This window comes from Saccopteryx leptura, chromosome 5, assembly GCF_036850995.1.
Source record: "Saccopteryx leptura isolate mSacLep1 chromosome 5, mSacLep1_pri_phased_curated, whole genome shotgun sequence".
NCBI classification, from domain to species: Eukaryota; Metazoa; Chordata; class Mammalia; order Chiroptera; family Emballonuridae; genus Saccopteryx; species Saccopteryx leptura.
In genome coordinates this window covers 15,666,882-15,694,768 of record NC_089507.1, presented here as the reverse complement: position 1 = coordinate 15,694,768, position 27,887 = coordinate 15,666,882, and the positions used below count along the sequence as shown (strand labels likewise).

The 27,887-nt window shown below is 40.3% G+C and overlaps 1 protein-coding gene across 1 annotated transcript in view; it reads left to right on the top strand.

The window, feature by feature from the left end:
* Positions 1–26,986, top strand: part of PPARGC1A (PPARG coactivator 1 alpha) — a 101,061-nt gene extending 74,075 nt beyond the window's left edge. The window contains exons 8-13 of the mRNA XM_066384116.1: positions 3,402–4,317; positions 4,871–4,975; positions 5,131–5,251; positions 15,808–15,929; positions 16,262–16,413; positions 23,043–26,986. Of these exons, the coding sequence (XP_066240213.1) occupies positions 3,402–4,317; positions 4,871–4,975; positions 5,131–5,251; positions 15,808–15,929; positions 16,262–16,413; positions 23,043–23,146 (1,520 nt within the window). The 3' untranslated portion in view covers positions 23,147–26,986. The remainder of the gene's footprint in view (positions 1–3,401; positions 4,318–4,870; positions 4,976–5,130; positions 5,252–15,807; positions 15,930–16,261; positions 16,414–23,042) is intronic.
* Positions 26,987–27,887: the final 901 nt, after the last annotated feature.

Here is a 27,887-nt window from a genome sequence, read left to right as displayed (position 1 = left end):
CATTAAGGAATTGGTATTGACTGCTGTCCTACCCCAGGGGAAGGAAACCTGGGTAGGAGCGATGAGGTTAGAGAAATCCAATTAGTTCGGGTGCAGCAAGGGGTCCCCTATCCCATCAGCATCTCTTAAATGTTTGACACTATGTTAAAAGAAAAAAAAAATGCCTCTCACACGGTTGTTTTGCTTTGGGTCCCAACTATCTCTGGAAATAGATTTTCAATTAGGCGCTGGTTGATCGAGGTCTTGAGATTTCCTGAGATTTCTTAGTGTTGCTTGTAGATACTTTCTGATTAAAGATGTTTCAGTACACAGTAAAAAAAAAAAAGTTTAGGGAGTTATCTGAATTGTTTCTCCCTACCCACCTACTCACTAATCCTACAGTCATTTCCATCCACTCAGCAAGAATCCTTTATTTGTTTTCATAAGTGACGCCCACAGACATTTCCAGCCCTGATCTTTCCCAGGGTATATTTGGCTATCTCGCAGAGTTTCTGTGCATTTTAAGCATCTATGTTAAAAAAAAAAGGTATTTAAGTCCCATTTTAAAGAAGTGTCTATTAAGAAGAACTATGAAGTCCGCGGGGCTTAGGTTTCTGAAACAGCAGCCGCGGGAGTAGGCAGCATCCTGCATGTCCTCAGAGGAGTTCAGCCACTGCCCCCTGGGTTGCCACAGGCTGAAGGAGGTGAAAGGTTCTACTTTTTCACTCAAAGAAACTACAATCAGGGTGTCGCCACTCCCAAGTGCAACTTGAGAATCAGTTATTTAAGCGATAATGAGCTTAAGGTCCTAGGGAAAGGGTTTCACATGTTCAAGACTAAAAAAGAATTTCTATATTTAAAATCCCTAGATAGCTGAGTTATTTTTAGAATCAGTCTCTACTTAATAGTGGCCTAATTTGGTGTTTTTGAAGTTTAGGGTTTCTTTATATAAGTCTAGAATGTCGGTCAAAACACACATACCTGAGTAGAAGGCCCTGGGCCGTAGAGGCTCTGAAAGGCCGTGGGCCTCCATATGTGTTCTGTGAACCGTCTCAGTGAAAATGTTTAACCGGCCTCCCAAGTGACCCTGCAGCCACTAAAATGCGAGATCCACTGGTGAAGGAGGATCTAGAAGAATAAAAACAACAACGGGTATGAATTTTTACAAAAATAAGCCCAAACAACATCCCTCTAAGAGCTTCTACTTTATTTAAAGAGACAAGATATCACACACATTTAAAAAAAAAAAAAAAAAAAAAAAAGCATTATCTATAGCTATATCTGATGAGTATCCAGTGATTGATCCAGGCAGTAACTCACTGGAAAACTAAAAATTACCTCAATTTGGGGTGTCATGAAAAGATTTATGGAGCTAGATATTTTAGGATGTTGAATATCATTTCCCGCAGCGCAAGGGCTATGTCTCTTGGAATATTTTACTGTTATTTACTCAGCAAAGGGGGATTACTCATCATTATTTCTTTGAGTACCTCAGCGTCCTGGGAGAACTACTGAGAACCTGTCATTTCTTTGCTGGGCATTAGTATCTTTAAATTTGTTGTGATAGTAATTGAAGGTAGCATATGGTCAAAATCAATGTGTATGGCGACGCAGTGCAGAAGGGAAAGAAACAGGAAGGAGGAAGAGAGAGAGGAAACGATGGATGACATGGGGTTCTAAGACTGAGTAGAAGACACGAAAGTCCATGAAAGAGGGGGAAAAGGGGCGTGTGCCTCGGGGACCCGGATGGTTCACTCCATAATATGTCACGTGCTTCTTACCTGTAAACCAAGAGGGGTAGGCATGCTGGAGGATGCTAGGGAAGGGAGGCTTTCTTGACTCCGATATTCCTCCTCTCCTGTGTTTGCACCTCCCGTCTTTCTGAGCTTTTCCGGGATGCATTTCCAAAGTCAAACCACTTTGACATTTTTATCTCTTTTCTTCCCTCATTAACGGAAGATTAGCTGTGCATGATAAATATTGCCAAGGAGCAGTGTCAAATATTTCATTTTAGGGGGGAAAAAAAAATCAACATCTTGATTGTAAACTAGGAGAGAGAGGCAGCATCTTTCTGTTCATACCCAAGGTCCACGTGGCTCTCCATGACCTACTTGGTTCTCCCTATATAAATATAAATATATATATATATATATACATATATTTTCCAACAAGGTAGGATTTCTCTGCCTTGCCTTGAAACGCACAGTTGCCTTAAGTCTAACCCCAGGCTTGTTAGCAGACTTGAAGTTCTTTTTTTGCTGAATAGCATTTGCCTATCCTCCTAAATAGAAAGTGTATTGTAAACTAAAATGTTCCCTTGTAAGCATAAAGTCATTTGAACTCCATCCTTCCCTTCTTCAAAGTTCCTTGGACTCAGGGGGTGTCGCTTCATGGAGGCACCCACACTTCACAGACACTCCCGCAGGGACTCCCAACGGACTGTTCTTTCCTTCTGTGAAAAACCAGGAATGGCCACAACGGATGGGTTACCCCTTCTTCCTTTATTTTTACTTTTTCTTAAAACATTCGTTAGTTGCTGAAACTTGGATTCCTTTCCATCCTTCAGCCTGATAACCTGCCCTAATGCTGTACTCTCATAAAATGGTCCCCTGTCACTGCAATAATTTGTGTTACTGTTCACTTTGGTTTCTGTTGCAGAACCATATTTTAGACAGAATGTATTAGTTATGCTTACAAGAATGTATTATACCTGCATTAGCCATGGCTTACTAAGCTAATGAACTGTGGCGACAGGGAACCGTTGCTATCAAGTTGGTAGGGTCGTCTAGTTCCCTGCATTCGTACGTCCTCATTCACTGATCTCGCTTCGACGTAGCCTGTGTCATCCCCACATTTGCCGTCGTCTCATCTGTATTTGTCCCGCAAGTTGCCTAATTCTTTGGCTCCTTGGGTAGATTTCCTGGATTGGACAAAAAGTCCTGAGCCACTCGCACCCTCGCTGACAAAAGCTACCAAAGCTGTTCCGTGATTCCCCTGAGCCCCGCCACGGTCATTTTCCATAACACAGGTGACGCAGTGCCCTTGAAAACCTGACCTTTGGTGGTGCCCGGTGTGGCGGAGGCTGGGAGAGACACGCTAATGTTTTCTGGGAAGCGGGTCTGTTAGCCTTGGTGTTTGAAATACAAACTCTCACGACTTGTGCGTCTGCCTGGCCGGTTGATCTGTCTTTTCTCGGTGACAGAGGCTTAGGGGGAGAGAGTCATTTTTTCAGGTATTGTCATGAATTTAGTTTCCTTATTTTTCACTCAGTTTTAACCATTGTCTGAAATCTTGAAAAAGTTAGGAAGTTAGGAAACGTATCCTGGCATTTAAGAACATTATTTCTGTCTCTTCTCTCTTTCTCTCCCTACCTTCTTTTTTTTTTCCCCCTTCTTTTTTTTTTTTTTTTTTTTCCGCCTTAGGCCTAACTCCACCCACAACTCCTCCTCATAAAGCCAACCAAGACAACCCCTTTAGGGCTTCTCCAAAGCTGAAGTCCTCTTGCAAGACTGTGGTCCCTCCGCCATCCAAGAAGCCCCGGTACAGCGAATGTCCTGGTACCCAAGGCAACGGCTCCACCAAGAAAGGGCCCGAGCAGTCTGAGTTGTACGCGCAGCTCAGCAAGGCCTCCGCGCTCACCAGCGGACACGAGGAGAGGAAGGCCAAGCGGCCCAGTCTACGGCTGTTTGGTGACCATGACTATTGTCAGTCAGTCAACTCCAAAACGGAAATACTCATTAATATATCCCAGGAGCTCCAAGACTCTGGACAACTAGACTATAAAGATGCTTCCTCCAGCTGGCAGGGGCAGATCTGTCCCTCCACAGATTCAGACAAGTGCTCCAGGAGAGAGAGCCCGCCGGTGAACGGGCAGGTCTCTCCCTGCGGCCCCCGGAAACAGCTCCAGGACCAGGAAATCCGAGCCGAGCTGAACAAGCACTTCGGCCATCCCAGTCGAGCTGTTTTTGACGACGAAGCAGACAAGACCAGCGAACTGAGGGACAGCGATTTCAGTAACGAACAATTCTCCAAACTACCTATGTTTATAAATTCAGGACTAGCCATGGATGGCCTGTTTGATGACAGCGAAGATGAAAGTGACAAACTGAACTACCCTTGGGACGGCACGCAGTCCTATTCATTGTTCAATGTGTCCCCTTCCTGCTCTTCTTTTAACTCTCCGTGTAGAGATTCTGTGTCACCACCCAAATCCTTATTTTCTCAAAGACCCCAAAGGATGCGCTCTCGTTCAAGGTCCTTTACTCGACACAGGTCGTGTTCCCGGTCACCATATTCCAGGTCAAGATCAAGGTCCCCAGGCAGTAGATCCTCCTCAAGGTAAACCTTGTCCAAACTCACCCAGAGCGTCAGGCTTTTTCCAAGAAGTCAAAAAAGAGACACAAAAAACATGCAAACCCACAGGCAGCCCAGCACCTCACCACTGCATTCTGGGTGCCGGAACTAATGAGATTGTTGTTACACATACACCGCTCCTCATCTTCTCTTAAATCTGTCAGCCTTGAGCAGAGTGCCTTGAGCCAGTCAGATCAGAGAGAGCAATTTGTAAGAAACTTGCTCATCTAACTTTTTCCATTACCTGGAGAGCTGCCCTGTGCCAGGATAGTGGAGATCCATGCAAGATAAAGCTGACAGTGTACCAGACTGGCGCTCGGCATTAACATCAATAAGAGACGCCGGAGAGAGCACATCACTCCCAGGCCTCTAAGCTGACTAGATGATCAGAAACTGTCACTGGGAAATCTCACTAGTCTCTAGGAAGAAAAAGCCAGTTCATGCAATACGGTGTTCCAGGGGGGTGTGCAGCCGTGCCGATCGGCGGGGGTTAAGTGGCAGTTGCAAATGCCCTTTCTGTTTTTCTCCTGTCTCCCAGATCTTGCTACTACTATGAGTCAAGCCACTGCAGACACCGTGCACACCGAAATTCTCCCCTGTGCTCAAGATCACGGTCAAGATCACCCTACAGCTGTAGGCCCAGGTAACGATGGGGGTTGCTTTGCTTGGGCTCCTCTCATCATCCCCGGCTTTTAAGTGGCCAGATGCAATCTAAAACCCTGTCTTTCTCCAGCCAATTACTCATGTTGCCCATGCTGTTGGAGGTGGTTGACTTAATGATGAAGTTATGTTTCTCAGGTATGACAGCTACGAGGAGTATCAGCACGAAAGGTTGAAGAGGGAAGAATACCGCAGAGAGTATGAGAAGCGGGAGTCGGAAAGGGCCAAACAGAGGGAGAGGCAGAGGCAGAAGGCAATCGTAAGCAGCTTGGAGCTAACTTTCATTTCAAAGGAGGGTTTCTTTTTCGTTTGTTTCTTTTCTGTCCTCTTCTGGTTTTTCTTTTGTTTTGTTTTGTTTTGTTTTGTTTTTTTGTAGATTAGAAAATAGAAAATAAATTATAGCTAAGGCTTTGTTAGAATGTGCAATATTCAGCCTTTTGACATTAAAACATCAGCGAGTCCCCAATCTCTCTTCACACAGATTTTTGGGAAGCCAAATGCTAAATCAGTATTGTTTCTCATTCACTGTGAAGCTCATTCCTGTTTTCAGAAATGGTGGGAGTGGGAGTGGAGAGTTATTTGGTCAGATCCTGGTTCCACCTGGTCAAAGGATGAGTTCTTCTCACTGCTCTTGGCTGCTTTTCTTCTTGGAGAGGGATATGAGGGGGTGTCACTGTTCCGTCTTTGGGGCAGATGTGAGGGCTGGACTGTCCGTGAAGAGACGGGGTCCGACTTCCATGGAAAGGAGACAGTCGAGGAAGATTTGCTGGGAACGTGATCAGTTCCCACTCGTGCTGGGCCAGCGCCTACCTGGGCCGCTCTCACATCATGTTCTGTATGGACTACTTGTCAATATCCCACGTGGACCTTGGCCCCGCTTACCGCAGGGCATTCCATGCACTTGACGTGTGGACAGTGCTGACCCTTCGGTGGAAGGATGCAGGTTACGTTAAATTAACTTTTTCTCCGTGGGTCAAGTACTTGTTTCAGCAGCTGCTTCCTATCGGATAGACTTGACCCTGGCTCTCACCCATCGGTTATCAGCCTAGACCTTGGGAGGCATCCAGGTGTTGGCATCTAGCGCTTGTCAGTGGCAGATAGTCCTACCGATCATGGCACTCTTGCCCACTGAGCCCCCGTAGGGTCTCAGAGCGTTTCTCGACAGGGTGTTCCGGGGAGCCGCGGCTAACCCTTTCGAAATGGCACTGCTCTTGTTCACGGCAGCTGCCTCTTCTCTGTGCTGACTGATAAGAACCGTTTCCGTGAGGGTCATCAGCTTTTGACACATCTTGCGTATAAGCAAACCAATCCTGAGAGAAAGGAATTTTCAAGGTTAGATGTATATGGCTCCTTTAAGAAAACCCACTACCATCAACAAAATCTTGAAAAACTTAGAGAAAAGAGCTGACTAATGAAGTCAAAATTAAGCATTAGCCAACACTTATCAGCTGGAAAAAAAAAGAGAAAGGTTAGCTGAGAGGTTTGTTAATCGCAGGCACTCAAGGAGAAAGAAGGGAGAGGTAATTGAATACTTAGGCTAAAGGTCTAGGGTGTTTGCTGTCACTTAACTTTGAATCTACCTAAGACGAAATGATGGGCCTTTTGCAAATTATGATGCTTTTCCTTATTTTTTTCTCAACTTTCAAATGAGCTGTGATATTAAGATCTGCCAGAATGTCATTAGTTAACACTTAAGAAGACTAATGAAAATTAAAAATTCAATATTTCTAATTTTGCTGTTTTTAATTAATAGCCTATTCAATAATTGTAATAGCTCACATTTATATGGTGCCATGGCGTTTACAAAGCCTTTTAACGTGGCACATTACAGTTAATCTTTACAGAAGAAAATCGTGTTGCATAAGCACGTAGGGAAAGTAGTTATTTCAGTGTTTGCAAATTCATACTTTATAAAAATCCTTTGCATTTCTTCCCAGGAGTATGCCATTAAAGAGAGAGATTAATTATGACATAATATATTTGCTCATTTGGGCAAAATACAACACAGCTATAACCCAAGCTATATAAATAAATGTAGATAAATGACATGTGCTTATTTTATTCCTTCCAAAGATAATTTAATGCCAATACTTGACTAGAATCAAAAAGGGAGGGTGGAGCCTTTTTGCTAGTTTGGCTCTTCCCAAATAGATCAAGTAGTGTGATTGATCTACCTTCCATAGTTGTTGCCTGAGCCCAAAGCACTCGCACTCTTGGGGTCATGAACTTCAGCTTGGAAGCGGATGCCACCCTGCCTTCTTCTTGCATCACGAATATGGACCATTTCTTAGTTCTAATTCTCTAAGACTATCTTTTATCAGTTCTCTTTGTAAGATGGCTTATATAGTGCAAATGTCAACTTGGCTTATATTAAATAATTATAAAACAATAGCCATTTGTGAGAATTTTGAACTTGAGTTTGCTTATTTGTTAGTTTTTGAAAAGCAGGTTGCAAAATATATATATATGACCTAGAGATTGTTTACTAACCCAGTGACCTATAGGTAATAAGAGCTTAATATAAAAATTTAGGACTTACTATAAAACTAATGCCCCTTTGACAATAATATACTATTTTTATTCTTAACATAAGTGAAAACTCATGACTCTGTAGGTGACTAATGTTTGCTAGGTGCTTAAGATATAAAATTAAGTAAGACCTGTTCCCCTCCAACCAGGGAGCCTCAAGTCTGCCAGGAAATAAAGACAAACAGGCAATGGGGTATGCTGAGTGGTAGTAGTAGATACAACTACGGTACTGTGGAGCCATGTGGGTGGGCACCCAGGCCTGGGAAGGAGGGAGGTCAGCCCTGAAGAGGGTGAGATTGATCTGAAACCAAAGGGGATGGAAGGCAACGGTTTTCTAAACCTGTGCTGTCCCACCCACAGGGTAGCTGTTAGCCAAGTGGCTAATTTACCTAGTCCCAAATTTAGATACACTACCAGTGTGATTTGATTTTGAAGACAGAATGAAAAAAAAAAGTGAAAAAATTTCATTATTATTATTGTTACTTTTAATTCAGGGAGAGGAGGAGAGGCTGAGTCAGACTCCTACATGTGCCCCAACTGGGATCTACCCAGTAAGCCCACTAGGGGCTGATACTCTGAGCATCTGGGGTGTTGCTCCATTGCTCAGCAAACAAGCTCTTCTTAGCACCTGAGGCAGAGGCCATAGAGCCATCCTGAGTGCCCAGAGCCCACTTGCTCCAATCGAGTTATGGCTGTGGGAGTGGAGGGGGAGGAGGGAGAGAGAGAGATAGAGAGAAAGAGAGAGAGGAGAGAGAGAAAGAAAGAGAAACAAGAGGGGGAGGGGTGGATAAGCATATGGGTGCTTCTCCTGTGTGCCCTGACCAGGAATCAAACCTGGGACATCTACCACTGAGCCAACTGACCAGGGACTCATTAATATTTTTTATATCAGTAACAAGCTGAAATAATATTTTAAATATATTGAGCTAAATTAAATACATCATTAAAATTAAATTTTTGGTTCTTTTTTACTTTTAAAATGTGCCTCTTAGAAAAATTTAGGATTACATAAACTGCAATTTATTTTTCTTGGACATTGCTATTCTAGGCAGAAAATAGAGCTCATACTACATCTCTGGGAAAAAGCAGGGTATACTGGGAAACTGCCAGTCATTTCACTAGAACACTGGGAGAGGGCAGAGGCAAGAACGAAGTCTGCAGGGCCCCATGGAAGCCAGGTCTCTGATGGGTCCTGCGTGTCATGATAAAGATTTGGAAACCTTTCTTGGAGGCACATTGGAACTATTTAATGAGTTTACCCACAGGAAGATTTTCTGATTGATTTCCTTACTCAGAATGATCTGCTTTCTTATGCCAAAATGCATTTTGCAAAGTTTATTTTTATGGACTTGGGCACTAGAGAGACAAGCAATAATTTTTTTATTCATTTGACTAGATTAGCTTGAAAAGTCATTCATGAAACAGCAAAAGGAACTAAGACAGTCTGCCCAAGTTGGTCGGGTAGGTGATTTCCATTCAGACTTCTGAGATACCTTTAAAATAATGGATACAGTACAATTTATACTTGGATTATTTTGGGTGCAGTGCTGTATTTTGCATTCATTCAGATCAATCATATAATCATGGGGCTAACAAAGCAGAGTCTCCATAAGGAGATTACAAAAAAGGAACATGTGGCCCTGGCTGGTTGGTTCAGCAATCAACTACTGGCCCGATGTGTGATGTCCCAGGTTCGATTCCCAGTTGGGGCACACAGGAGAAGCAACCCTGCCCTTCTCTCTCTCCCTTTCTTCCCCTCCCACAGCTGTGACTCGGTTGGAACAAGTTGGCCCTAGGTGCTGAGGATGGCTCCATGGCCTCACCCCAGGCACTAAAATAGCTTGGTTGCTAAGCAACAGAACCACAGAGCAACAGCCCCAGATGCACAGGGTAGATCCCAGGGCTTGCTGGGTAGATCCTGGTGGGGGCTCATGTGGGAGTCTGTCTCTGTGCCTCCCTGCTTCTCACTCAAGAAAATAAAATTAATGTCACCTTTGTTTTATGGTCTATATTGCTTTGGTTTAGAGCTCTATAAGTAAAGTTTTCATAGCTTATGCCTCTAAAAGTCTCTATCCAGAGCAATGTGAGTGCACCAAATCAGAACGTTCATAAAAAAACTAGTGATTGGTAATTACTAACACAGAATCATACATTGTGGTTCATTGTATGTTGTGTCAGCAGCTACTTACCCCAAATTCCATCTAAACTCCTTCTCAGAAACCAGTTCGCCCTCTGCCTTTATCAGTCTCCTGGGCCTGAAAAGATTCAGGTTAGACTGGAATGGTGCAAGCAGAGTTTACTACTTAATGTCTAAACTGTCACCGCTCTAACTTCTCGTGGACTTCGACATCCAGCTCCATTTGCAATCGGTCCAGTTTCCTGCCAGAAAACATGCTAATAAGATGTTAATTAAAAGGGGTAATCTAGACATCAGGATATGGCTCAGTGCTTAAAAGCAAAACCAGAAGTGATTGGGCAATGGCTGTGGCATTTCGTTTCTCTTCCCCTCCATTGGTTAGGGTGCAGCCCAGGGGCCAGAAACAGCAGGTCATCACTGAAAGTGATCAGCTTCTCCCGAATGGGGAAAAAAAAAATCGTGTCATTTCTCATAGATACTCTTTTTGGAAAAAATTATGTAGTTTTCTATTTAAGCCCTTTTCAAGAGATATTTCATGTAGGTGAATATATCTTATGTTGAGCTATAAGCTCTCTATATAAAAATGAGCAGTTTCATTCAAAGCAGTTATATATATATACAGGTTTAAATATATTTATTTATTTATTTATTTATTTATTTTCAGGCTATAATTTTCATGGTTTCTGGCTTTTCACTGGGTTTACCTGCATTGTGGCTCTTACTTGCATATTGTCTATTAAGTAGACTAACCTGGATTTTTTTCACATTTATCTAACCTTAGACAGGAGTAAGGAGGAAGATTCCTGAACATTACTAGGATGGGATTGATTTTGGGAAACTGACGGCTATATTTTTGTTTCCTCCCTAGAGTGCCCCCTAGTAGCAGAAACTTACTGAATGACTACTGAATTAAATGAGTGTAATCAATATTAAAGGCAAGAAAAAAAATCATCCTTTTGTTTTTGAATTTTGTCAGAGTTTTGACATTTCTTTCTGTCCTTCCATATCTTTCTGTGGCCAATCCCCCCTCAGTTTACCATTTCTATAGAGAACCTAACGAGGCTCTTCGCTCTAGAAATGGCATAAAATTTATTCATGCATCTCATCTATAGAATTTGTAGTGTCCTTGGAACTTTTGAGGAAGTCGGGTTGTAACAATTCTAACAATGAACACATATCTTTCACTGCCAAAGCTGACACGCAGTTACCTTAACATAAAATAGGGCTTGTTTTTTGTTTTGTTTTGTTTTTGTTTTGTTTTTTTGGTAAGAGGAAGGGAGCTAGTGAGGCTGACTCCTGCATGCGCCCTGATCAGAATCTACCTGGCAACCCCATCTGGGGCTGATGCTTAAGTACCGGGCTAATTTTAGCACCTGGGGCTCTTGTGTTTCAAGAGAGCTATCCTCAGTACATAGGATGACACTACAACCAATTAAGTCACTGGCTATGAGAGGGGAAGAGGGAGAGAAGGGAAGAGGGAAGGGGGGGAGAAGCAGATGTTTGCTTTTCCTGTGTGCGCTGACCAGGAATCAAACCTCGGATGTCCATACACTGGGCTGACACTCTAGCCACTGAGCCCCTAGCCAGTGCCAGAAGGCTCTTTTTAAAAATTATTCTAATTTGGAAATGTAGAATAGAAGTTCTGAGAGTACAAATTCTATCAGGCTGTTCCTTGTTATTACCTAGCTTTGCAGAGCACTGTAGTAAGATAACCCATGAAAAGCAGCAACCACAACTCTTGATATAGTTTAGATAATAAATGTGTTAATCTCCTTATTAATTTTATTTTTGTCAAACCCCTTTTACCAGAAGTAGCTTATTATTTGATGAGAAACACTGTATGTTTTCTCCAGCTAACTGGGAGGCTCTATACACTTTCTGATAAAGATTTTGATAATGCAAAGTCAGTTAATTCAGTCAGGTTTTTTTTTCTTTATTTATCCCCTGTGTTTTGATATAATGAGGATTTACCATACCTGTTAATGCAACATAAAGCTTCAGTTTTATTATCTACCCCATCAGCAAACTAGATTTTGTGAAAATGGAAGCTAAAAGATATTTGATAAATGCTCCATCCTCCTCAATAGTGAAAACTGGTCTGGAAATCATTTTTCAAAAGCTTCTGCCAAAGGTTTAGAGTTCCTCCAAGCCTTTAAGAAGTTGGAAATGTTATTAAGCATTTTGATTTCTTTTCCTTTCATCTCCTGTTTAGAAATTAATGTCTTGAAAAATTGGCTGCAAATGTTAAGGTTTTTTAAAGATATGGAATCTATTCATCTGTCTAATAAAACTGCAACCTGTTAAAAATAATCGGTTCTCTGCTAGACATTTTGGCCAATCTTGGAAAGATTTTTGTCTTTGCCTTTTAGACCTTCAGATGCCTTTTAGTTTCATTTTTAGCACCAGGAAAACTGAGCGCTCTAATCATTTTCTCAAATGAGAATTTTAGCATGTATTCAATCTCTGGTCTTTGTAAGGTAGCAAGACATGGCCCGGGTCCTGTGTTTTTACAAAAAGACATGATAGGCAAATGGGTAAGTTAAGTGGCTGTGGACAGCCCTGTGCATGGCCCTGTGGATTTCTATTCCTCCCATCTAAGTTGTGTCTTCTTTTCACTGCAGAATATATCGTTATCTAGTACAACAGGTCCTCCAGTTTATCTTCTTTGTGGGATCACTGTTGCATGCAGCTCTGTAGAAAGAAGCCATTCAGAAACTGTACCAATATATCTGCATATGGACGTGCATACGGTCGATTTTAACTTTAACTTTGAATGTACTCAAATACGTAGTCTGTCTGTGTGTATTCCCATAATGGCAGTTGAACAATTTCCTTGTGATAGTTCAATTTCTTTCTCTCTCTTCTGCATCCCCCCTCCACCTTTTCCTCTATACAGTAGAAACCTTCCTAAATAAGCTCATTAAAACAAAAATCATAACACCCATGCAAGCAGGCGCCAGGAAGTTTAGACAGCCGTCCCATCTCACGCGGCTGTTTGACTGGCGCTGGCTGGGTCAACGGAATGGAATGTGATGTTATGATTCCTTTGCTCAGAAGTGCAGCGCTGCCCCGGGTGAGCCTCACTGTCCATGGGTATGCATGGACCTCCTGGACGTGCTGGGTGCTCTGGCCCAACACCATCTCAGCCTTCAACTGAGACATACAATCTACATGGAAGCGAGTCAGGCAGCCTGCTTTGTTTGCTGTACCTCATCTGGCCAGCAATTTAGGCTCAACAGCTGATGTCAGGGGGACTGTCTTTTGACAACTGTGTTTCAGTGGAGCCCCGCCTCTGGTTCTCAGAGGTGATTTTAAAAGCTAGAGCCTTTTACCCTTATAGCTACTTCACACTGCTTCTGCATAGACCTGTAAAAACCAGTTATGAAAACCTGAGTTAATTCACTCAGCTGAACCACGTGGACAAGGTTTTCCCAGTGACAAAGCACCAAGCCTGGCTTTCTTTATTCATTGTCTCAGCCTCAGAGAGGGCGGACCACCCTTGGGCATCTTTGATCTAATGAAGGGTATGGAGAGAATGTTAGAAGTAATCGTTTGGTGATTGATTTTTTTTTTTTTTCAACAAATATTCATTGAGACTCTGTTTCAGGTAACCTGAAAACATAGTAGGACAGAGATGTTCTCTGCTTTCATAAGGCTTTCATTATAGGGGAAGATAGACATTGAACAATGAAAAAGCTATTAATTATTTAATTACAAATGGGCATAGAACTGCAAAGGATAAATAGATTGTTCTATAAGAGCAACTAAGAGGAATCCTGACTTCCTTTCAAGTCTCAGAAAGAAAAAAACTGTTGAGTTCATTGTAATTCTAGACAAGATGTGTCTATTGGTGAAAGAGAGGGAGAGGGAGAGTGGGAAGGGATGTTCCCAGTAACAGGGGAACAGCTTGCTCAGAGGCCCTGGAAAAGGAAGGAGCACCATATATCTTAAGGACTGGTAGAAGCTCAATGTACCTGGAAAATAGAGTAAAGGAAAAAATGCAATGTGGGAGATAAATCCATGATGATGACAGGTCCAGACTGTGATGGGCTCAGTAGGTCCTGTTTATGGCTTAGGGCTTTCCTTCAAAGTTAGAAGAAAGCCATTGGAATGTGTTAGACAGCAGCTGCTATGCTTGGATTCCTGTCCCCTTAATAAAGACTTATTCTGCCCGAGTGACAGAATAAATTAGAGGATGGTAAATACAGATACAGTGTTCAAGTGAAAAGGCTGTTATCCTAGTCCAGAAAGAGACGCTAGCTGCTTGGTTTAGGGGAAATATAATATAATAAAGGAGATGGACTAGAGTTAGATTTAGAAGGTAAAAATCACCAGGACTTAACACATGATTGTATATGAAGGAAGAATCAAAAAAGGCACTCAGTTTTTTGTCCTGAATAACTGCCCAGATGGTGTGAACTTCACTGATACAAGAACATTAGAGAGAGACCCACTGGGGAGGGGTTAGAACTGGGGAGTTTGGTTTGGATGATGTTGGTCTAGTTTGAGATGCCAAGGGGACATCTGACCTGCGCTGTCATGTAGATAGTTGGTTTTTTTTTAGTTTGAAGCTCAGAGTAATTTCCCTGATGAAAATAGAAATATGAGGGTTGTATAAGGTAAAAGAAGATAAAACACAAATGAATAGATCACTGGGATGATATCTACTATAGAGTCTGTGAATTGATGAGTTATATTTCTCAGGCCCTTATTGCGTGCCCAGTCTTGGCCAGGTCTTTTGCTGAATCCTGGACACATGGAAAGGGAAGACATTCAGTAACTCGCATCGGACATCTCTTTGCCTTAGACCTAAATTACTTTTCAGATCATCCAAGACAGGAGGCTCTCAGTATATCTGGAGAAAACTCTTAAGCGAGCTAAATCTGTCCCTTAGTCCTGTGCTTCCTGGTCTTTGCTTCCATCTAACTGAAATCTCAACACGCTCAAGTTCATTCCGGTTCATTCCATTCTTGTTTGTCCTTGATAGACATGTAGCCTAGTTGGTAGGCACATTCATTATATTAACTCTTTACATTCTTGGCTTTTCTCAGATTTGAGAGACATTATCACCTTTGGCCTATCTTTTTAAAACAAGATTTATAGGATTGCTTCTTACATTAAGAAGTCATTCGTTTTTTGGTTTGTCTTCTTTAAAAAATACATCCTCAGTCTATGAAATAGTCTTCCCACATGTCAAAGGTTATAAAATTATTGATGACTTTCAGATTATGATGATATTGACTCCACTGGTAAAAATTAGGCCACGCCCTTCTAGTCTGTTTCTAAAATAAGATTTATTGCCAAAGTGAAATTTATAGTCTCTTTTACAGTGCTTATTCTTTGGAGACCTATGGCTTAAAATAGTCAAAATTAGACTGTATTTTTCAAATTACTGTCTTTGGACCATCTGCGTCATAATCATTTGGGTGTGTTTATTAAAAAAATGAAGGTCGCTGAACCTTGCCTTCCAAATATTTTTTAGTACTGCTCGGATAAACCCCAACAATTTGCATTTTTAATAAGCTCTGCAGGTAATATTTATTTATATTAGAGTTGAAGAATGACTCTTCTGAGGTCTGTCAAAATTTGTGCCTCAAACCACATCATGCTGTACACCTTAAATTTACACAGTGATTTATGTCAATTAGTTCTCAATAAAACTGGGGGGGGGGGGAATTGTACATGTCCTTATTAGAAGGCCGAGTTAATGAGAAATTAAACAGTTTTGCCAGTCAGGTCAATTTCTTACCAATTTTGAGGATTAATAATTGAGTCATGGGAGTTAAAATATTTAATAGGTATTGTTCAGTTATTCAGTGATAAAAATCATCACATTGCACACGTCTCTTTTCTAACATATAAAAGTTCCCGTGGCTGAAGAACAGAGGAGGACAGGAAGAGTAGAAGTGAATGAGGGGCTATAGGAGGGGTATGTAAAGGAAGAGCGTGGTATTGATGAAATGCAAATTAGAACTCAGTTCAAGCATACGAAGCCTTTAATTCAGTTTTAGTGTGTTTTGCTTTCCCTGGCGTGCTCCGTGGGTTCTCTTATGCATGCTCGTACCTTGTGAATGTTTCTAGAGCTTCAACTTCTTCTCTGTCTCCAGAAGTAGCAAGTCTCTCTTTACTCCCCCTCCCCCGCCCCCCAGGAAGAACGCCGTGTGATTTATGTTGGCAAAATCAGACCTGACACAACACGGACAGAGCTGAGGGACCGCTTTGAAGTTTTTGGTGAAATTGAGGAGTGCACAGTAAATCTGCGGGATGATGGGTGAGAATCTTCAAGATTATTTCTTGTTTAGAAGCTGACATATGTAAAAAATTATGGCCATAAGATTACTAGGAGGGGGATGCTTTGACAGATGACATGTTGAGTTCAGAACCTTATTTATTTTCTTTCATCCCTATTTATTAATCTTTCTAGTTGGGATTTCCTGTCCCAGAAATAAGTATTTAGCAGCTTGACAGGACAATCACCCTGATAAATGGATGCAGTGGTTTAGACGTTGGTACCAGCGAAGTCTGCCAAGGTAGAAAGGGTTACAGCCATCTATGCTAATGCTTCCTCAGGAGCTTTGAACTTCTGCTCTTTGTTCATTGCAGAGACAGCTATGGTTTCATTACCTACCGTTATACCTGTGATGCTTTTGCTGCTCTTGAAAATGGATACACTTTGCGCAGGTCGAATGAAACTGACTTCGAGCTGTACTTTTGTGGACGCAAGCAATTTTTCAAGTCTAACTATGCAGACCTAGGTATGGATTTTATTGTACATGGGATGAGGAATCCATAATGTAGAGCTCAAAATGGAAGTAAATGTAAACTGAAGGCACATTGGGTCGGACCATTATTTAAGTAGAGGGAATATTTGAATGCAAATTTTATCTTCTTGTTTATTTTATAATGCACGAGACAGTTTCAAAGGCAAGGGGCGTAAGTTTTGGCAACAACGGGAAGAAGTAAATTCTGTCTGCCCAGATGCTGAAATTCAGCACTGGTGTGTGTGTGTGTGTGTGTGTGTGTGTGTGTGTGTAAGGGGAGTATGTCAAACTTTGTGTGTTAATGCGTTGTGTGTATGTGTGGGGTATAGTGTATGTCTGCATGTGTTTATGTTGTATGTGTTTTTGTATATATGTGTAATCTGCCATTGCTTTCTGTCCCCAACCCTGAATCCTTTTGTCTAAACCATAGCATTGCCGTCATTGTTTCATGGAACAGAATATGCAAAAAGTCTTGTTCTTTTGTCCTTATTCTATCACAAAGCCTAGAAATGTTAACATTTTTCTATAAATTACACCTTGAGAGGATAAAATAATGTTTTATATGCTAAATCACACTATACAGTTTTTAAAACAAAAAAGAGAAAATGTGATTTTTTTTTTTTTAGTATTTCTATATGCTAGACACTGTGCCAAGGACTTTGAAAGCATTTTCTCATTTAATTACCAGAACAATCACAGAGGATGGATATTATTATTGTCATCCACATTTTACAGATAAGGAAACTGAAACATATGATAAGTATTGATATTTTTTTCTTGGTATAAAAGTTATACAGGTAAACTTTAGAAAATATTTTAAAAATTAAGAAAAACAAGAAAATCACTTATTAGCCTCTCACCTAGAGAAAACCACTATTATTTCGTGTATAATTTACATGCCAGTATTTTGTCTCAGAATATCTAACTTCTTATAGTCAAGGTCATATTTTACATATAAATATAAACTTAAATTTTATTTATTTTAATTAACATTATATAAGTTCATTTTCCACTGTACTCACAGGATTAAAAATGATTCAACACATTTTAATAGCTACACAGAATACTGTTCAATGAACAATGCCATTATATTTTATCATTCCATTATAACTAAATATTTATTCAATTTTCAACCTTTTAACATTATAAATAATGTCACAATGGACATCTTAATTTCTTTTGCAATTTAATCTTTTTTCCTTTGCTGTGATTCCCTGTCTACATAATATGTGTATCATAAGACTTTACATTCTTTGATGAAGAAAAGAAAGTGGCAAATGTCTCGTTCATATGACATAACTGTTTTAAATCAATTATACTACGAATCATAAAATTAATATATAAATTTATTCCTAAGCATTATTATATTTCTCTCTGCACTTGCTTTGGCTTGGTATAAAGAAAGAAATGAATACCAAATACAGGGGATTTTTTTTTTTCTCCCTTCCACCAAAGTGATGTCTTCCCAGAGTAATTGATATAGGTAGTGTGCATTGTTCAGGGGGAATATGCTATAATTCACTTCAAACCCTAAATAGATAGTACGAAGCAGGGGCGAGGTAGCTGACTGCTGGAGAGATAGAGGCCTAGGGACGAAAATATAAATGGTGGCAAGTCATTTGTTCAAATGTTGGCTGATAAAAACAGTCAAGACAGATTGAAGTCTTGAGTTGATTTGACTTATTTTGTTCAGTGATGAAGGCCAGGGTGTTTCTAGTCTCTCAAAGCATCGAGAGTTTAAAATAAGCTACCTAGAGGGGCCCTTTAGATCACGATTCATCACTGGGAGAGGGAGGATTGAATGGTGTTTCCAAATTGAACTGGAGCCTCCCTGAAATATTTCTGAGAAGAACGCTTTCCCCTCTCGTTATCTCCCGCCTTGCCAGCAGCAATGAAACTTTGCCGTTGCTAAGCTAGCTCTGTATTTTCTGAAAAATGTGTTTGAAGTGCATTGTAGTAGCATGGGTTTTCCCAATTCCCTCAAGCCTGACAATTGCATGAAGTGTAGTGGATCTGAGCATAGGCATGGTGCAGTTGAAGAGCCTGCAGACTTTTGGAATCCTGCAGACTTGGGTTTGAAACCTGACGTAGCTTCTGACCTTAAGCAAACAATTAAACTCCCTCTGCTTCTGGTTCTTCACTGGTAAAATAACTTATTGAGCTGTTGTGAAGATTAAATTAATGTTTGTGAAGCTGTGAACAGGGTCTGGCATAAAGTAGTTGCTTAGTAAACAGTGGCTATGATTATCATTTAAAATGATATGGTCATGAGAAGTTGGAAGTTTCAAGTTCTTTTAAAACGAAAGAATCAGCATCAGAGTCCAGCTTTGGAACTGAACAGCATTCATATGTGCCTTGTCTTTGTCTCCTGAAGAGCGCCAGTTCCCTGCACCAGGGCGCGGCCACTGAATACAGGGAACAGAAGCATCTACTGGCCTATTAGAGGGATCGTGAGGTGTGTGTGTGTGTGTGTGTGTGTGTGTGTGTGTAAAGTAGAAATGATGTGATACAGATACATTTACCAAGAGTAAAATGACAGATCATTTTATTTATTTTATTTTATTTATTTTGTATTTTTCCAAAGTGAGAAGCAGGGGGGAGGCAGACAGACAGACTCCTGCATGTGCTCCACCAGGATCCACCCAGAATGCCCACTAGGGGGCGATGCTCTGTCCATCTGGGGCGTTGCTTCGCTGCAGTTGGAGCCATTCTAGCACCTGAGATGGAGGCCATGGAGCCATCCTCAGGACCAGGGCCAACTTTGCTCAAATAGAGCTTTGGCTGCAGGAGGGGAAGAAAGAGATAGGAAGAAAGGAGAGGGGGAAGGGTAGAGAAGCAGATGGGTGCTTCTCTTGTGTGTCCTGGCCAGAATCAAACCCAGGACTTCCACATGCCGCTGAAGCTCTACCACTGAGCCAACCGGCCAGGGCCCGATCATTTTAGATAGATTTAACCACCTTTGTTTGTTTCTTTTTGTTGTTGTTCCACCAAATTAGGTGAGTCCGCATATCCTATTTCAATACTATTGAGGCACTTAATGGCCACTACAATATTATTAGTGTAAAACATATGATTCCAGCTATGATTTATGAGGTAGGTTTATAAATGAGACTCAGAATTTAAAGTGACAATCAAGGTTACTACTGTGAAGCCAGCATTTAAGTCTGGTGTCTATGACTCTAATCTGTGTTTCTTTCTATTTAGTGTCTTATTTTTTTTAAAAAAATGAATCTTTCTGAACAATCTCAATGAAAAATATTAAAGAGAAATGATAAAAATTAAATTAGGACTATCTGACCAGAACAGAAGAATGGGCCAGTACAAATAACAATAATTTTCTATCACGAGTTTGTTGTGAGGTAGAACTTAAGTGTATAAGAAAAAATGAAGTAAAATAGTCATCATAAATTTATATTGACTCAAAGAAATGTAATCCATTATGAGCATCTTAAATATATACATGACTCTTCATGAACATTTGCTGTTTATTGGTAAATCATTTCCAGATCCTGATCCAAATATTTTCGACTGTCGTTTTAGTAATATGTTGGTGGTCAAGATTAATATCTACCTTTAACAATTATTCATTTTAGTAACTACTTTGTGCCAACAGTTTTCTAGGTACCAGGGATACAGTTGAAATGTATTTGTTTGTATTTATGCAATGTCATTATTTATAACAATGTATTTTTTAAAATAATTAGAATGGCTTTTGAGTAATTTCTATCAAACTTTTTATTACATTTTACTTGTTTGCAGCACCCTTCCTTTGGTGTAGAATAAAGGGGTAGAATAGACCTTATCGCCTCAGGAAGTACCTGGAACCACATTCTATCTGCCTGCCGCAGAAAAGATTGGGGGTGCCTTCTGGGTGATGTAGTCTACTCATCTAAGTGGGTATATGTGTCCATATCAACCTTCATATTTCACCGTGAAGAAACTCTTGAGAGCCACGGTTTCAAAGTATTTTTAGCATTTGCTAATAAAAACAAAGAAATACAGAAATCCTGAGTTTCATGCAGAAAAATCCAAAGGTTAAGACATTTTGATTATTTTCAAACTTTCCTCCAAGAAAAGAGACGTAGGTGTTTTCCTGACGGGCGTAGGCTGACTTTAAATGTCACGTGGTCTCTCGTCATCAGGAGACCCCTTCCTCTGCTCTACCATGCAGGTGGGACTCTGATTTTAGGCTAATGGCTAGCCATGAGCAGGACTTTTTTTGCTGTTTTTTTCTGCAAAAAAAGATACCAATTTGAACAACAGCTGCTGGTGAGGTTTTAGCAATACAGAGGAACTATTCATTAGGCTAGGAAGGGAAGGGCGGGAACCATTTGAATTTAAGAATTAGCCATTTCAGATATTAGCGAGGAAAGATCAGCCGCTTTTGTCCTCGCTTTTATGTCCTGGGTTGACTATATAGTTGTTATTTATTTATTTTTTATTTTTTTAACCTGGAAAAACTTGTTTGACAAAAATTCAGTAAAGACAAGGCATGGTGAGAATGAAAGATAACAAGAAGTGCAGGAATTTCTTTGTTTTGGAAGCTAAGATGGTTCACGTTGATTGTAGCAAGCGGTAAAAGAATCTGGCGCTGCAAAGCGTGAGGGACCACAACCTTTTCAGCCAAACGTCTCGTGAGGCCGGTGATGATGCCTCCGCGTGATCGAGCCTCACACTGCTCCGCCATTTTGAGCGTTTCATTTTCGGAACTTAGTCTGGGGAAAACGTGGAAATGTTCATATTTTCGTAGGTTATTAATGTTTTCTGGAAAGGATTGATTTTCCCTCAAATTAAGAGCATTCAAAAGAATGTCTTTACAAGACATTTTCTGTTCTATTTCCAAGGTATTCTTTCTCACTTGTAAGGCCGGCAAAACCATCTGACTGTTTTTAGAGATGTCAATGGAGAAAGTCAGAAAGAGTTAACAGATGTTCACTTTACATCAACATTGCTGAAACCCATCGATTTTGTTGAAGGCTTATAAAAGTAGCATGTGGGACTGGGAATGGAAGTGACTTGGGCTAGTTTAATGATCCCAGTAAGACCCTGTCTTTATTTACACCTGCGTATTTTCGATCACCTATTAATTAGTAAAGAGATTGAATCTACCCTCTCCTGACATGAAACATTTCCCCAGATCTTCTAGTTTGGGGGAGTTTGTGTCACTGTTGCTGGGGTACCTGAAGGCATGGAGTAGATGACTGGACCATATATTTCTCCTGCTGGGTGGGGAGTATGTGAAGGTCTGATTTGCTCTCTCCCACTCAACTGGACTTGAGCTCAGTGAAATCAGTCCCATTAAGTAGGAAAATTAGTTCCAGCTCCTACTCTTGTTTCTCCTTCTAAGTCATTGAGGAACTTTCAGTAAGTTATTTAACATGCCATGAAAGTTGTGGAGCCTTATTTTTAAAGTCTATCAATTAGATAAGTTGCTATTGAATAGAAAGATTAGTCTGTTCTGATTGCCATACAGGAGTGTTTAAGTCTAAAATGAGTCAATAGATCAGTGTTTTAAATGCTCACCACTCCTTACTCTATGCACATATATATATATATATATATATATATATATATATATATATTAGGTCTACGGAAAGTTCTGTCCATTTCTATCACAACAAGTTAGTCTTATGTGTGAAGCGATAGTGTACCCATGGCTACTGATAAGGTTCATTTACACCACTGTATTTTATACGAATTTCAACAAGGAAGAAATGCTACAGAAGCATGCAGAAATTTATTGAAAGTGTTGGTGAAGGTACAGTTTCTGATTGGACATGCAGAAGATGGTTTGAAAAATTTGAAACAGGTGATTTCGACCTTTCTGATAAGCCATGTTCTGAACGACCATCTTTGATCAATGACGATGTTGTTAAGACCATGTTGGAGCAAGATCCTTTTCTGACAACATCGGAGATCGCAGAAAGACTTAATTCAGCTCAGCAAACCATTTCGGACCATATTCGGAAGATAGGATTGGTGTGGAAATATTCAAGATGGGTGCCACATGAATTAAGTCAGAAGAATTTGTATTTTGTTTTATTCCAAAAATGGACAGAACTTTCCGGTAGCCCTAATATATATATATATATATATATATATATATATATATATATATATATATATATATACACACACACACACACACACACACACACACATACATATACATATACAGTATATAGAAATATAAAGTTGAGCATACTTTTTATTTATTTTTATTTTTAATTATTTAATTAGTTAATTTAGACAAATTTAACAGGGTAACATTGGTCAGTCAGAGTACACAGATTTAGAGAAAACATTTCCACATCATTTGGACATTTGATTATGCTGTATACCCATCACCCACAGTCAAATCATCCTCTGTCACCCTATATTTTGTTTCTCTCTAACCCTTGCCCCACCCCCTCCTTCTTCTCCCTTCCCCTCCCCCTGGTAACCACTGCACTTTTATCTATGTCCATGAGTCTCCTTTTTGTGTCCCACCTATGTAGGGCATACTTTTTAAAGTATACTGTTTGGATAAGTTGCTCTCAAATTGGATCATGTTGAACGGAGTAATTGTTGAGTTAATGACCATCAGCAAAGAGTGCATCTAACCTACTGTGCGTTTCTTTCAGATTCAAACTCAGATGACTTTGACCCTGCTTCCACCAAGAGCAAGTATGACTCTCTGGATTTTGATAGTTTACTGAAAGAAGCTCAGAGAAGCTTGCGTAGGTAACATGTTCCCTGGCTGAGGATGACAGAGGGACGGTGAATACCTCACGGGACAGTGCGTCCTTCCCTAACAGACTATTGCAAGAAATACTTAGGAATTTCTCCTACTTTACACTCTACAAAAACAAAACAGAACAACAACAATACAACAAGAACAACAACAATGGTTTACATGAACACAGCTGCTGAAGAGGCAAGAGACAGAATGGATATCCAGTAAGCACATGTTTATTCATGGGTGTCAGCTTTGCGTTCCCTGGAGTCTCTCAGTGATGGTGTGTGTGTGTGCGTGCGCGGGCGTGTGTGTGTGCGTGTGTGTGTGTGTGCGTGTGTGTGCGCGCGCGCATGCGTGCCTGGTTTGAGGGAAGTATATATTTAAAGGTGGGGACTGGGGGCTCCTGACCAGAGTGTGCCAGGGCAAACCACTTCAAATGGCAGCAGTTCCAAGAAGACACACGTAAAACCTAGAACTTCAAAATGTTCATATTCTATTCAAAAGGAAAAAAAATGAATAAATTCAAAACGGAAAGAAAACTAACCAACCAACCACAAACCACCCTAAAATGACAGCCGCTGGTGTCTGGGCATCAGCCTCCGTACTCTTGTTTTTTTAAGAAAGTACAAAATCAACTTGAAGCAAGCGTTCTCTCATAACGTAATGATTATATGACAATCCCGAAGAAACCACAGGTTCCGTAGAACTAATATCCTTTCTCTCTCTCTTTCTCTCTCTCTTTCTCTCTCTCTCTTTTATTTTTCCTTTTGTCCTTTTGCCATGGAATCTGGGTGGGAGAGGATACTGCGGGCACTGGAATGCTAAACTTTCCTAACATTTTGAAGTTTCTGTCCTTCGTCCTTTATCCTGACACCCATGTAAATGTCCAAAAATGTTGATCTTCCACTGCAAATTTCAAAAGCCTTGTCCACAGTCAAGCGTGCAACTTGGCCAGTGGTTCTTTCTGAGGAGGGGGCGTGGTGTAACATTGCGAACGAGAGTTGGGTAGAACTCTCCGGGATGTGTTCAGATAGGATAATTGCTACATTCTCCGATGTAGTTAAGTATTTACAGATGTTAAATGGAGTATTTTTATGTTGTGTACATACTCTACAACAATGTTCTTCTTTTTTGTTACAGCTATGCACTGTAAATGCAGCCTTCTTTTCAAAACTGCTAAATTTTTCTTAATCAAGAATATTCAAATGTAATTATGAGGTGAAACAATTATTGTACACTAACCTATTTAGAAGCTGAACTTACTGCTTATATATATTTGATTGTACAAAAAAAAAAAGACAGTGTGTGTGTCCGTTGAGTGCAGCAACAAATGATGCTTTATGCATATCCATCCGTTCTTAGGTGAGCTTTGATCTAAGCATCTTGTCAAGAAATATCCTAGCCCCCCTCCCAAAGGTATTAACCACTTCCGTGATATTTTTCCACATTTTCTTGTTGCTTGTTTTTCTTTGAGGTTTTATACACTGGATTTGTTAGGGGAATGAAATTTTCTCATCTAAAATTTTTCTAGACGATATCATGATTTTATGTAAAGTCTCAATGGGTAACCATTAAGAAATGTTTTTATTTTCTCTATCAACAGTAGTTTTGAAACTAGAGGTCAAAAATCTTTTTAAAATGCTGTTGTTTTAATTTTTTGTGATTTTAATTTGATACAAAATGCTGAGGTAATAATTACAGTATGATTTTTACAATAATTCCTGTGTGTCTGAAGAACTATCTTTGAAGCCAGTATCTCTTTCCCTTGGCAGAGTATGATGACGGTATTTATCTGTATTTTTTACAGTTATGCATCCTGTATAAATACTGATATCTCATTCCTTTGTTTACTAAAGAGACATATTTATCAGTTGCAGATAGCCTATTTATTATAAATTATGAGATGATGAAAATAATAAAGCCAGTGGAAATTTTCTACCTAGGATGCATGGCAGTTGTCAGGGTGGAGTTTCAGTGTTTTATTTGGGAAATTCAGCTTTTGCAGAAGCAATGTTTCTGCTTGCACTAGCATGGCCTCGATGTGACCATGATGTTGTTCTTGATGACATTGCTTCTGCTGAAATTCAATAAAAAACTTCCGAAAAACTTCCCTTTTGAGCATCAGGATTTCATCTGAGTGTGGAGCCCCTGGAATGGAAGTCAGTAGAGTCTGGAGTGTGTTATTCAAGTTCCTAAGTTGAGATTCGATCGCGGGTTGGCTGACACGACTTTTCTGAAAGACATGATATGCCTACTTCTTAATCGTTCTTTTCCTTTCTCTCGCCCAACATGGTCTTATAAAATGGATTTCACCCCCCAGGCCAATGCAGCTAATTTTGATAGCTGCATGCATTTATCACCAGCATATTGTGTTCTGAATGAATCCACTGTCTGTCCTGTCAGATGCTTGCTTGATTTTCTGGCTTCTTATTTCTAAGTAGATAGAAAGCAATAAAAATACTATGAAATAACCTTGTTCACAGGTTCTGCGTTACAACGGTAACACATCTTTAATCCGCCTAATTCTCGTTCTCCTGTAGGTGAAATGCAGGTATTTTAACTCTGTGTGAACGCCAAACTAAAGTTTACAGTCTTTCTTTCTGAACTTTGAGTATCCTCTGTTGTAGAATAATAACAATAAAAAAGACTATTAAGAGCAATAAATTATTTTTAAGAAATCAATATTTAGTAAATCATATTATGTGTTCAAGGACCAGATGCGTTCTCTACTTTGCCTTTAAATTTTTGTGATCAATTTTAAGTATATTCTCCTTTGTGCCCTGGATTGTTGACATGCGAAAAAATCCTTGGTTTCTTTTCTTACTTATCAAAAGGCAGCAACTACAGATTTCATGGTGAGAAGTAATTTATTCCCCCTCTGGCCTGACAAATATTGTTACCATAAAGATGTTGTTGTTTTCTTTTTTTCTTCCACAAACTTCAAATTGCATCTAAAATTAGTGCAAAGAGAGAATCACTATACCATCCAAATAGAGCTTTTGTATCTTAAGCAGACACTGTGGGTAGCCCATCAAAATGTAAACTGTATTCCTTTTATTTTTATTTTTAATTTCTTTTGGAGAGACTATTTCATATGAACACATGTACCCCATCATCACCGGAGGCAAATTTCAGCATAGACCTCTAGGGTTTTAAGATGACCGCGAGCCATTGCCTTCATGCTGTGGTAAGTACCACATCTACAATTTTGGTAACCGAACTGGTGCTTTAGAAATGTGGGATTTTTTTTTAAAGAGATGTAGCAGAATAATTCTTCCAGTGCAACACAATCCATTCTTGCTAAACGACTCCGAGAGCGCAGCGGCTGGGCTGTCAACGTTCAAAGCAGCAGAGAGGGAACTTTGCACTATTGGGGTGTGATGGTTGGGTCCGTTGAAAAAAGGAAACCTTTTCATGCCTTTAGATGTGAGCTTACAGTAGGTAATGATTATGTGTCCTTTTTTGATGGCTGTAACGAGAACTTCAATCACTGTAGTCTAAGACCTGATCTATAGATGACCTAGAATAGCCATGTAATATAATGTGATGATTCTAAATTTGTACCTATGTGACAGACATTTTCAATAATGTGAACTGCTGATTTGGTGGAGCTTCTTTAAGATTTGTAGGTGAAAGTGTAATACTGTTGGTTGAACTATGCTGAAGAGGGAAAGTGAGCGATTAGTTGAGCCCTTGTCGGGCTTTTTTTTTTTCTTTCCACCTGCCAATTCTACATGTATTGTTGTGGTTTTATTCATTGTATGAAAATTCCTGTGATTTTTTTTTTAAAATGTGCAGTACACATCAGCCTCACTGAGCTAATAAAGGGAAACGAATGTTTCAAATCTATTTCTGCTTTTCTTCTTTATCGTACCCAGATGCCTGGCGTGCTTCTCAGATCCGTCCACGTTAGCCGCTCGTTACTAGGCTCTCCGCCTTCTGGGTCCCCTCCCCTTCTCCCTGCTTTTCCTTACTCACGGACGGATTGCTCTATTTTACCTGGTCTCCTTGTGCCCGGCAAAGGCAGAAGGGGTGAGCTTTATAATGAGAGGTGATGTGGATGGGCTCTATTTTCCTACTTAGCCCTGGAAAGTGTGCGGGCCATGGACTCCAGTGAGTAACCCCGCTACACAGTCAGCATAGGAAGCGGGTCTACTGGAGATGGAATGAATATTTTTTGAAGACTTGTCATGGGATGCAGCCCCCATCACGTGGAAGTCATCAGGTTAAATATGGGACAAGCTGATCGCTGTGGGCCGGACTTGCTGTCAGGAGGTCTGCTGTGCCACATGGGTGATCGGTGGTCCTGATCCCAGACAGGACAGAGAATGCCTTGTTAGCACTCTGGTGTCTCCAGATGTCGGAAGGCCATCCCCACTTCCAGCAATTTGTACTGCAAGCCCCAACAGAAGAAGCATAGCATTGGGTAAAGGTGGCTAAATATAGCCCAGTCTCTGACCTGTCCCATGTCCCATCTCCTAGAGAAAAATCATGCTTTTCATTATTGGAAATGTGATCGAGCTATCCATCGTACATTAAAATCTGCTAAGTAACACAAGAAGCACTTCCCATGGTTCTGTTTCTACTTTAGATCAGTTTAAGACTTGCCACTTACTTTATCAAAATAGAAAATAAAAACTTGCCATCGTCTTACCCAAATAACGCATTCAACTAAAACTATGGTACTAAGCACTCTGAGATTCAGTGGACAAGCCTCAGATATGGACTTGTCTCCTCTGACCCTTCAATT